We start from the raw sequence: 12194 nt of genomic DNA on the forward strand, positions 1-12194 counted from the left end.
TTTCTAATGCGTGCTCAAAAATGCTTAAGTATGACAGTCCTAAAGAAAGCACAATTGAAAACAGCTGTGTTAACACACCTAGTAAATCCGATTTCTGTGGAAAGCTCATAAAAGGCACATTGGTGTTTCTTTGTTGAAAATTCAGTTCCAAATATTTCAGATATTAGTACTTCCTAAAGAAGTGGGGGGAGTAGGTGAGGGAGTCGGTCGTAATGGCCAAGGCAAACAAGAGGGGAATGTGAACACTTCATTAACATTCACTCAAAAACATTTATTGAACACTTAACTACGTGCAACTCTATTAATTACCAGCCATTTCAGATCTTCGAAGTTCAAAGAGTCTCAAGAATAAACGATTTCTTAAACGTTATTCAGGGGCTTCCCTGGTGGCGCAGGGGTTGAGAATCTGCCTGCCAATGCAAGGGACGAGTTCGAGCCCTGGTCTAGGAAGATCCCACATGCCGCGGGGCAACTGGGCCCGTGAGCGACAATTACTGAGCCTGCGCGTCTGGAGCCTGTGCTCCGCAACAACAGAGGCCGCGATAGTGAGAGGCCCGCGCACCGCGATGAAGAGTGACCCCCGCTTGCCACAACTAGAGAAAGCCCTTGCACAGAAACGAAGACCCAACACGGCCATAAATAAATAAATAAATACATTAAAAAAAAAAAGTTATTCAGGTATTTACACATTACTTAAAACCCTTGTAGACAAAACCGCGGACCTTACGAGACGAGAAAATTGGCGCCAGAGACTTTAGGCGCAGGCAGCGAGGACAGCTATGAGCAATCGGTGGGGTCCTAGGGCAGCCATGGAACTGCTCCTTCCTTCAGGCGGGAGTGTGGTCAGCTATGTCGGGTGCGGGGTGGGGGTGGGGGGGACCAGAAGGACGCCTCTGCGCAGGCGCTTGCCGCCTAAATCCGCCCAGCGACAAGACTAGTTCTCTTTTCGGTCTCAGACATGGTGAGTGTGGTAGTGTTTTGGGTTGCTGTGTAGATGGGTCGGGAGGAGACTGGGTAGGCTAATGTTTAAGCAGATCAGGCACCAGTGGGTTATTTTCTAGGTATTGGAGAATGGTTGAGTTAAGACACAGGCCTTGGAAGATTTTTTGAGGAGTCAGACAGGGTGAAGTATTACTTAGCGTTTTCTGCAGATCTCGCGGCTGCACATGCGGCCAGACTTCCTCCTATCCGGCGGGCCTCAGGGTTCAACGACCCGGTTACTTAATCTCTCAAAAAAGCCGGCTAGTTCTCTTTTTCTTCTATATATACACGCACATATATATTTCCTTCCATTTGGCCATGAATATATGGTTCAGAATCTTTATAATTATTAATAGTGTGGTCTTGATCTAGTAAATATTAAAGGGATGTGAAGGAAATTAACTGCTTTGTTCTTATTGGTAGTGATCGTGACCTACTTAAAATAAGAACTAGAGCAGCATCCTCATCACCTGGGGGCTTGTAGAAACTAAGACTAACGCTGGAGAAGATTAGGCTAAAGGGACTGCTTGCTTGATAAATAACTTTTGGGGAACATGGAAGGTGCTTTGAAACCTGAGTTTCTAGGATTAATAAAATCTCATTAAAGAAGTTAACTGAAAATTATGGGCTAGCAAGATTTTTATTTTAATGCTTCAACTTTTTGCCACATGTAAGCCATATGTTGTCTTAAATTCGTAAAGTTTGATAGTGTATGTTTATTTTACCTAACTGTTTGGGTGAAAGATAAGCAAAGAGTGATGAAGACGGAGGTAATTTTTTGGGTCGATGATGAGCTGGCATGTATTCTGAATCTAAAGTTGATTATTACTGCTTTAGCTCTAGAATTACCCTGAGACCTGAAAAATACCTGCATCTTTATGAGGGCTTTAGTTCTTTTTTAGTCAGATACTTTTAAAATTGAAAGTTTTTATATGGCAAGATGAAATCAGAATTCAAATGTGTATTGATTATATGCTCCGGGGTCAAACGTTAAAAGATAAAAATGTATGAAATCACTTTTTGTGTGAAAGGGCACACCGCAGAAGGATGTTATTATCAAGTCAGATGCACCCGACACCCTATTAGTGGAGAAGCATGCAGATTATATAGCATCCTATGGCTCAAAGAAAGATGATTACGTATGTATACTTTTATGTTGAAAAGTTTATTTTTAAAGGTGTTGGCCATTCTGCATAAGGTTAGTATGGCCCATGTTTCTTAAAAATGGTATCCAACTCCTGTGTGCCAAGGACTGGTATCTGTGGTTATGGGGCAATGGAATTAACCATGGTCCGTACCAACACTTATTTAGAGGCTTTGGCAGACAAAGTAGATTTCCCTTCCTGCCCAGATTGGTAAGAATTTTGAGGCATGGAATAGATTTACTTTTGTAGTTGAGGTAATGCTTTCAAGGTCAATGATGTGTTGGCATGTATTACCTGAGTTTACGGTGATGTGGGATAACACTTAAGCTCTAGAATTACGCTGAGACCTTGAAAAAGTTTAACCTTGAAGAATGGTGTTCCCAGTTTTCCTCTGTGGGAAAATCTTAGAAAAAATTAAATGAACAACTTAATTGGAAGTAAATATTTTCCCCTGTAGGATACAAAGAGCTGAAATTTACCATGTTGGGAAATAATCTAGTACTGATGAATTCCCATAACCTTGTAGCTATGGAGTTAGGGCCATGTAACACCATGACTATTTAGCTTCATGTGTTCAGTATCTTTAACCTGGCATCAATTCAAACTGACGCATTAAAGTAATTCTGTATTTTAGGAATACTGTATGTCTGAATATTTGAGAATGAGTGGCATCTATTGGGGTCTGACTGTAATGGATCTCATGGGACAGCTACATCGCATGAATAGAGAAGAGATTCTGACATTTATTAAGTCTTGTCAACACGAGTGTGGTGGAATAAGTGCTAGTATTGGACATGATCCTCATCTTTTGTACACTCTTAGTGCTGTCCAGGTAAATACTAATAAAAATTCAGCAGTCTTGGTGATGTATTCTCTTCCGTGAGAGTGGGGAAATTGAAACTAGGTATCAGGAACGTGACAAAATCAGTATCTATGTTAAAAAGTTACTCACCTTTTCAAATGAAGTATATGTTGTACAAGGTCAATGATGTGATGGCATGTATTAGCAGAATCCAAAGTTGATGTAAATTCTAAAATTACACTGAGACCTTGGATGGTAATTATGTTTATCTTCAGAATATGTAAATATTTGAAAATCACTTGGTGGAGTTAGGTTGGTTTGTTCTGAGCAAGAAAAATCCTTTGAAGTTAAGCCACTGAAATCTTTTATTTATTAGACAGCATGACCTGTCCTATCCCAATAGATTACGTTACATAAGTCTTGTCTGATAATAGAAATGTCATGTGGAACATTATTCAGAGAACAGCAAATAGCACAATGGATTACATAAACTGCTCAAAGCCTGTTTACCACATGTGTAGAAGCCTCCTTCATCTGTTTCTTGTATCGGTCAAACTTCTGCATGGCATTTGCTTCTCTCCATGGCCTGGCCATTTCCTCCCTTTTGTCTCATCTTGCTTTTCATCTAATATCTGGAAATACCAAGCTGCTTGTGGTTCCCTGTTTATACTCTGTCATTTCACAACTCTGCTGTTTTCCGTGGAGTTTTAAAATTTTTATTTATTTTTACATTTTTGGACGAACTGCGCTTGCGGTATCTTAGTTCCCAGACCAGGGATTGAACCCAGGCCCGTGGCAGTGAAAGCGCCAAGTCCTAACCACTGGACCATCAGGGAATTCCCTCCTTGGAGTTAGCTTTGATTTTGATATTAGTGAAAATCCACAAATAAGGGTTTAAAGTCTATGTAAGTTTAGTATATATGATTCTTAGGGTGCTAAGTTAACAATTTATAAATGGAAAAATAATGCTTTGTGGTTAAAGGTTTGTTTGTTGGTAATATCTATAATTTGAATACATAGTAGAAGTAAACATTTGAGAAAAGTTCACAATGTACATAAACAAAAGGACATGCTTGCTTGACAACTTAAAAGGTAGTTGAGGAAGAACATTGTTAGGACAACCTTACCAGTGTTGAAGAGGTATTTACTTACCATGGTTTGTTTTTGTTACAGATTCTTACTCTCTATGATAGTATTAATGTTATTGATGTAAATAAAGTTGTGGAATATGTTCAGAGTCTACAGAAAGAAGATGGTTCTTTCGCTGGAGATATTTGGGGTAATGTCCCTTTAATCCATGGCACCCAAAATACCAATCCAAAAATGTTCTGCTTTGGTGTTTATTGTAGTGATAAGCTTTGTTGCAAATTTTAAAGTTCAGCGAATTGGGGGCTTTGCTAATAACTTACCAGGAGATTTTTAAGTTTTTCATCTTTTCAGGTCCCACTAAGCAGCTGGTCTAACTGGAGTTAATGGTCTGCTGGAAGTTCCAGCATGCACTGTGCTAGTTATATCAGCATACAGGAGTACTGGAACAGAGGGGGCCAGTCTAAAAGATAAGGTAGGTGAAACTTTTTTCCCCAATATTTGGTGGCTTTGTAAAGTTTTTTAAAAACTTTCTGGCAAGGGGAAAATATTCAAAAAACTTTACAAACTTACTGAATATTTGAGTGGAGGGAGGGAATAGTATTTGACTTGATAAATGTAGATAATCTCTGCTTTAGGGCTGAATACAGTGCAGGCAGGAGAGACCAGCTGCTTCATGGGATGTGAAAATCTACTTTTATATAATAGGGTAAGTTTATTATTCTGAGAAATTGACTAGTCTTTCTTTCTGTCACCTTTCTGGGGCTTTGAAAGCAATTTATTTGTTTATATTTTTCACAAAGCAGTTTTCTAGTTCTTAGTTTCCTTTGAAATAAAGTAAGTGATTATGGATCACTTTTTAAAGATTTAGCTTTCCTCCTGGTGACTAACATGTACTTACATGCTAAGCCTGAACTCTTGGAAATTTAACCATGGTAGTTGTACAGATGATGTTTTTAATTAACTTTTACTACATAATATGATCAGAAGCCTCTGACAACAAAATGTTTTGGCTTGATCCCTTTATTTGTAGGAGAAATCGACACAAGATTCTCTTTTTGTGCGGTGGCAACCTTGGCTCTATTGGTAAGTTTTAAATGTTGTATTGGAATGATTAAGCTTCCATGATTATTCTGGAATTTAATAGGTATATTTTGTTTACAGGGGAAGCTGGATGCTATTAATGTGGAAAAGGCAATCGAATTTGTTTTATCATGTATGAACTTTGATGGTGGATTTGGTTGCAGGCCAGGTTCTGAATCCCATGCTGGGCAGGTAATTTATCAATCTAGATTAAAATGTAGTGTCAGTTTTGAAGGGATAACCCGTGTAATTGGGAAAATAACAAGTTAATTTGACTGAATGTAATATAATGTGGGATGTTATATAAGAATTAATTGCTGATTAAGGAAGGCGTTTTTTACAGTAGTGTACTTTGTATGCAGTCCCCTGTTGGTGAAATCCTCTGACCCAGGTAAACGTAAGTAGTTTTGTAATTACCAAAAATATATTTTGATTTTCAATTAGTTTTTAACCAGGTGAAAACATTCCCTGCCTATCCCCAAGACCTGTTTGCTTGTGCCAGAGGATGTTGTATATGTAAATGGTTGTCAAATAAAGCTTGCTTTTAGCCATGAAGAAATTGTGACAGTAGTCTTGCATTGCAAAGTTGCATCCTAGTAGTGTTGAATTTGTTCAAATAATTGTGTTCTTGTTTGCAATTCTTACTGTCAGCAAATTTTTAGATAGAAAATGGAGCTTTAATAATTTAAGTAGTTTTTATCACCATGTTACTGTTGAAAAACTATTATACACATGTACTTTATGTCTGTAATTTTAGATCTATTGTTGCACAGGATTCCTGGCTATTACTAGTCAGTTGCATCGAGTAAATTCTGATTTACTTGGTTGGTGGCTTTGTGAACGACAGCTTCCATCAGGTGGACTCAATGGAAGGCCAGAGAAGGTATCTATCGTTTCATAAGATTAACTTTTTTTTTTTTTTTTTTTGGCGGTACGCGGGCCTCTCAGTGTTGTGGTCTCTCCCATTGCGGAGCACAGGCTCCGGACGCCCAGGCTCAGTGTCCATGGCTCACAGGCCCAGCCGCTCCGCGGCGTGTGGGATCTTCCCGGACTGGGGCGCGAACCTGTGTACCCTGCATCGCCAGCCGGACTCTCAACCACTGTGCCACCAGGGAAGCCCAAGATTAACTTTTTAAGTTTTATAACCTGGATTGAGCACTTAAATTTTTGTCTTATATATCTCAGTATTGCTCTTGTAAATTGATAATGAGCTTTTCACCTTAACTACTTTGCATTATGTATATCTGGGAGTCAAAGGCTTCTAGTAACACATGCATCTTGTACAGAAATCTCCATGCCTACTTATGGGGGGTGGGGAAGGACAGTGGATTTGCCAAATGAAAGATTTTTTTAAAAAATTGGATTACAACATTTTTATTTAAAATCTTTGTTAATTTTTAAAGAAAAACCAAATTTGTTTAGCTTTCACACACTCTGAATTGGGTCTGTAACGACCAGGTAGTAAATATTTTTAGCTTTGACCTATGGTCTTGTTACACATACGAATTTCATAATTTTCCCATCGCCAAACTATTATTTTAAAAAATCATTTACACATACTAAAAGCTATTCCTGTGGTCTAGATTTGACTCAGTGGCTGTAGCCTGCTGAGCCCCTGACCTAAAATATGATAGAGCATGGTGATGCTTTTATCTGGGTCATTGTATTTTTGTTTAATTTTGCTTGCTCAGTATTTCTGAATAAGTTAATGGGTAGGAAAATAACCACAAGTGGTTTCTAGTTAAGATCCAATGAAAAACCTGGGCAGCTTTTCAATAAGTAGAAGATGGTTGGGGGTGAGGATTGCACTTAAAATCTAGGACAGCTTTTTTTTTTTTTTTTTTTTTTTTTGCGGTTCGCAGGCCTCTCACTGCTGTGGCCTCTCCTGTTGCGGAGCACAGGCTCCGGACACGCAGGCTCAGTGGCCATGGCTCACGGGCCCAGCCGCTCCGCGGTATGTGGGATCTTCCTGGACCGGGGCGCGAACCCCAGTCCCCTGCATCAGCAGGCGGACTCAACCACTGGGCCGCCAGGGAAGCCCTAGGACAGCTTTTAATGTGCCTGTGAATCACCTAAGGATCTTGTTGAAATTCGGTCTGAGGTGGGAACGTCTGCATTTCTTAAGTTACCATTATTTGAGGAGCCAGGGTGATTTTTTTTTTTTTTTAAGCATGTTGTGCACTGCTTGGACAGCACTTACTGAAAATGCTCTACCTAAGGCAGTGGAACATATAGTACCATAGATCTCATGAGCCTTACCACCAGATTCTTGGATTAAGGGGCTTATTTAGGTATTCATTGCAAATAGAAGATAAGGTAGATGGATGGTTATCACTGAGTACTGAAACTGAAACATTCAGCATGGTTTTCTATGGAATGGAGTGTTTGGTCTTCTTTTTAACAGTGATTATCTTTAATTCTAAGCAATTGTATTCATGGACTTCAGTGTTTCAAACACTACATTGTCAATATATCCCTTGATTCCCTTCCCACCCCCAATATTTGGGCCAGAAAGTAAAATTGAGGCAACTTGTGGCTTTTTCCTCCTAGTTACCAGATGTGTGCTATTCTTGGTGGGTGTTGGCTTCCCTAAAGATAATTGGAAGGCTTCACTGGATTGACAGAGAGAAACTGCGCAGTTTCATTTTAGCATGTCAAGATGAAGAAACGGGAGGATTTGCGGACAGGCCAGGAGATATGGCAAGTATATTTGTGACTGTTTATGTAACAGTTAAAATTTTCAGTGTTGCTTTGTGTTTTAAGGGTTCTAAGTTTCCAGAATTAGGAATAGGGGGGTGGGGGGAAAGGATGGTATTTCCAAGTGTTGCTTTGAAGGGATGCTTTTTAAATAATTGTCATTTAAGAATATATGAAAGATCTAAAACAAGTTTACAGAAATTTCTGGTCACTTATTGCCAAGAAATGAGTGTGTGGACCAGGTTCTGTGTTTAAAAACACAATTTGAAACCATCATTATTTCAGAAAACTTTAAGCATATGTTCAAATAAAGAGAATACAGTAGGCTCCAGTATAATCATTGTTCAGAAGCAGGGTTTTAGAAGTTTTCATTTTGTAATACTCTATAAATTCTTATTTTTTTAATAGGTAGATCCTTTTCATACTCTATTTGGAATTGCTGGATTGTCACTTTTGGGAGAAGAACAGATTAAACCTGTTAGCCCTGTTTTTTGCATGCCTGAAGAAATACTTCGGAGAGTGAATGTTCAGCCTGAACTAGTGAGCTAGATTAGATCCCTTGATGCAAAAGTTGCTTAGTGTAGTTTTACTGTCTTAACATTTCAGTATTTGAAGTGCTTAACAAACTTAATGGCTGCCATGTTAATATTTTGTACATGAATTGTGTTGATTTTAATAAATTATATAATTATACATACTGTAAATTAGAGACCTTTATTGTACCTTCAGCTTTCCGTTTTCTTCTGGAATGCTGTTATTCTGAGCGTAATATTTTGTTTATGCTTCAGTGTATTTATCTTGTTTGTCTCCATAACAGCAAACTGAGTTGAACTCTAGCTGATGAAGTCTTGTGTTCTGATTTTCCCATGTACTCCCTTGATATGTTATATATAACTATAGTTAATATAAATTGGTCTTTGTCAATGAGAATGTTAACTGATAAAGAATTGATGAACCCCATAGAAATTAAAAGATGAAAAAAAATAAATGGCTGAAATTTGGGAATATTTCATATGTTTGTGGTTACTGAGCTGGTTACAAAGTGATTTAAGTAAGTGACAATTCACCATCTTGGAATAGGATTGCAATCTGGACTATATTCTCACTTTCTAATATTTTATGTCAGAATGCCAAGGGAGATTGTTGGCTTTTTTCCCTGCGGAGTAAGGAAACACAAGTTGATAGTTGCCACAGTATTTTTTTGTTAACTGTGTTTTCAGAAAGATGAGACCACAGCTAATCTCTTATAAGAGTTTTATGTTCTTGGTGAAAATGAAGTATTTTAATGAACATTTTTCTTGATGGAAGTTGAAATTTGCTCGAGTGTCTTTGCAATACCCTGTGTAAGAGTTAGAGAATCTTCTTACATGTGTGTAGTGATGATTCTCAACACTTGGCCAATGTGAGATTGAAATGTCTAGCATTGTTGTTTTTTTGTTTGTTTGTTTGTTTTTTGTGGTACGCGGGCCTCTCACTGTTGTGGCCTCTCCCATTGCGGAGCACAGGCTCCAAACACGTAGACTCAGCGGCCATGGCTCACGGGCCTAGCCGCTCCGTGGCATGTGGGATCTTCCCGGACCGGGTGGACCGGGGCACGAACCCGTGTCCCCTGCATCGGCAGGTGGACTCTCAACCACTGTGCCACCAGGGAAGCCCTAGCATTGTTTTTTTTACCAGTTCACTAATTTAAAGGGTTTGAGTTGCATTTGCCAGTATTTTGTTTCTGAAGGTTTGGAAGTCATTGGATGGAACATAATTTTATTTAAGTGTTGTCATTGGAAGTTGGAGTTTTGAGGACTGCAGTCATTGCATGTGGATGAACTGTTCTATGAATACCTGATTTATTGACATATTAACAATTGCACAAATTGAGTAATGCATTTCTTCTAATAGTATCCAGAGTATTCTGTTTTCAATCCTGGCATCTCTACGAAGTTGGTATTACTGTGTATTCAAGAAAAGTAAGCAGGCACAAAATTTCCCAAAGGTCATTTGTTGTAAAGCTAGTTTGAGTTTTTGTAGTCTGCTCTTAACCAGTTCATACCTATGTGTGAAAACCCAGTACTAGAAATTGAGAGGAAACTGTCCAAGAAATAACTCTTCTTAACCTGGTTCCTCCTATACTGTGCACACAGCCATATGCTTACTGGGTGAAGGGCAATCTTGCAGTGATAACAGCCCTGTGAATATTTAAGCTGTAAGGGGTTAGTGGCTCTTTAGCCAGGAAACCAATGTTAAATGGTTTGTACTACTGTGTGAGCATTAAATTTGTTTCCACTATCACAGGCACTGCGTGCAGTGGTGACAGTTTATGTGATTAAAAAGAAACTAGTGTATTTGGAGGTATGTGCGGAATGTTAGCCCCAAATACCTTGTGATAAGGAAATAAGGTGCAGTGCGAATAATGGGTCTGCCAAGTTGGATTGATGGGCCCAGAATTCCTTTCAGCTGAGGAGGTCTGTACCTTACATTTAGCTCGACCAAATCCTGTGGGAGGTGACGGGACCGGAACGCGTGGAAGTACATTCCTCTGTGTGGATGGGGGGAGAGGGGCGGGGAAGGTGGGCGGTTGCTGCACGGGCTCTGCGCCTGTGCCTTGCGGGCTCTGCGCCTGCGCCGTGCAGCTTCGTGCGCCTGCGCACCATACTCGCACTTTTCCCGGCGTCGCTTCTGCCTTTGGGACCTGCGGAGGTGTGTTCTGAGAGGGCTTATGAGCATGCTGAGTCCTGAGGTCCCACCAACTTCGCCTTCTGCCCCTGCAGTTTCCCCTTCCTTGGTAGAGGCTCGGTCCCAGGGTCCCCGCTACAATTTCGGACTCCAGGAGACTCCTCAGAGATGTCCTTCAGCCCAGGCCGCCTCTTCGTCCTCCCCTCCAGGCACGTCTGGAGCGGCGGGCGACCGGAGCGGCAGCAGCAGCCTTCCTCGGCACCCGCCCAGCGCGCGGCCAGCTCAAGGTAAGGAGCGGTTGTGTGAATTCCCGGAGGCTCAGGGAGCTGTGGTTGGTGGTTACCACAGAGAAGTATCGGTTGGGGTTTGTTTGGAAGATGAGAATGGGATGCTCCGGGAATTTAGTGTTTCTGAGTGACTAAAGGGCTGGACTCTACTTCAAATTAGTTTCATTACAAGGCTGTGATGGCGGGTGGCTTGGTTCTGAGGCGGGTTGCATTAACGTCCGGTGTGATGTCCCAGCTCTCTGCCCCTGATGACAGATGCCTGAATTTGTGCATGAGTTTGATGATAGAAGTGGTGAACCTCTCGGCTCCTGAGCTTAACTCACCAAGTCCTTCTAGGATGCCGTGAAAACAGACCAGATTTAACATTTTATCTAATTGAGGTGAATGATACGTTTAGTCTGAAAAATGTCTTTCAAGGAGAGTTCAACTCGTTTACTTTATACTCAGTCACTCTCCATGGCAAAACAATCACCTTTTTTTTCCAGACAGCATTGCAAGTCAATGATAAGGTAACAAATGCCAAATTCAGTGGTCACTTTTCGGTTCATCTTGTGTGACCTTTCCACTGTGTTTAATGTTCTTGACGGGTCTTCTCTTAAACCGTCTTAATTTGCTTTCGTTGATTCCACTCTCCCCTGTTTTTCTCCTGCCTTCCAGGGAACTATGCTTACCTTTGTTAGTTCCCAAATTATTGGTTTGTCCTTGGAGGTTTTTTCCTATGCCACTTCTGTCTGGATGTGACTATCACCACAGCCCAGATCTCATCTGTGCTCCAGATTCCTATTTCAGTCTGTTCTGAAGTTTCTGGTGAGGAACCAGTGGAAATCCTCAGACTCTCTATATGATTAATTTAATTCACCTCTCTGCAGCTCCTCAACCTGTTTCTCTTACTTATCTCAGTCATTGGGTTTTCTAAATCTTAAACCTAGGAGACCAATAATTCGAGTATTCCCTCACTCATAACATCCAAATAGTTAAATTCCATCTGACTTTATCTTTTAAATAATTATGTACTTTTCTATCTCTGTGCCATTACAGGCCCTTACGATTTTATGTCTGAGTTATTGCCTCATACTCCTAAGTATTCTTTCTTTCAAGCTTACTTACAGTGTCACTAGAGTTATATGGAAAATGAAAATCTTTTTTTAATTCTCTCTTTTTTAAAATTAATTAATTTATTTTTGGTTGCATTGGGTCTTCGTTGCTGCACGCCGGATTTTCTCTAGTTGTGGCGAGCAGGGGCTACTCTTCGTTGAGGTGTGCAGGCTTCTCATTGCAGTGGCTTCTCTTGTGGAGCATGGGCTCTAGGCATACAAGCTTCAGTAGTTGCAGTACGCGGGCTCAGTAGTTGCGGCTCATGGGCTCTAGAGCACAGGCTCAGTAGTTGTGGTGCATGGGCTTAGTTGTTCCGCGGCATGTGGGATCTTCCCGCACCAGGGCTTGAAC

At 40.4% G+C, this 12194-nt stretch overlaps 2 protein-coding genes and 3 non-coding genes across 6 annotated transcripts in view; all 5 read left to right on the plus strand.

The window, feature by feature from the left end:
• Positions 1-914: 914 nt before the first annotated feature.
• On the plus strand, positions 915-8801 carry RABGGTB (Rab geranylgeranyltransferase subunit beta). 2 transcript variants are annotated; one of them, XM_032652269.1, is made up of 9 exons: positions 915-961; positions 2013-2120; positions 2761-2958; positions 4102-4207; positions 5048-5100; positions 5179-5289; positions 5855-5980; positions 7648-7797; positions 8203-8801. In XM_032652269.1, exons 1-9 carry the CDS (start codon positions 959-961, stop codon positions 8341-8343), a joined length of 996 nt encoding a protein of 331 aa, XP_032508160.1. In that variant the 5' UTR covers positions 915-958; the 3' UTR covers positions 8344-8801. The 2 variants fall into 2 exon arrangements, with proteins under 2 accessions (XP_032508160.1, XP_032508167.1); XM_032652276.1 differs by lacking the exon at positions 2761-2958 and having other exon boundaries at positions 944-961; positions 8203-8799.
• LOC116745454 lies at positions 1763-1841 on the plus strand. Its single transcript, XR_004347433.1, has one exon. It is a non-coding gene; the product is annotated as a small nucleolar RNA SNORD45 (small nucleolar RNA).
• LOC116745460 lies at positions 2394-2476 on the plus strand. The gene has a single exon (XR_004347434.1). It is a non-coding gene; the product is annotated as a small nucleolar RNA SNORD45 (small nucleolar RNA).
• Positions 3107-3178, plus strand: LOC116745448. Its single transcript, XR_004347432.1, has one exon. It is a non-coding gene; the product is annotated as a small nucleolar RNA SNORD45 (small nucleolar RNA).
• A 1585-nt stretch (positions 8802-10386) lies between the features above and the next one.
• MSH4 (mutS homolog 4) overlaps positions 10387-12194 on the plus strand; it is a 97436-nt gene continuing 95628 nt past the window's right edge. Inside the window, exon 1 of the mRNA XM_032640502.1 lies at positions 10387-10748. Within this exon, the coding sequence (XP_032496393.1) occupies positions 10505-10748 (244 nt within the window). The 5' untranslated portion in view covers positions 10387-10504. The remainder of the gene's footprint in view (positions 10749-12194) is intronic.

This window comes from Phocoena sinus, chromosome 1, assembly GCF_008692025.1.
Source record: "Phocoena sinus isolate mPhoSin1 chromosome 1, mPhoSin1.pri, whole genome shotgun sequence".
Taxonomy (NCBI): domain Eukaryota; kingdom Metazoa; phylum Chordata; class Mammalia; order Artiodactyla; family Phocoenidae; genus Phocoena; species Phocoena sinus.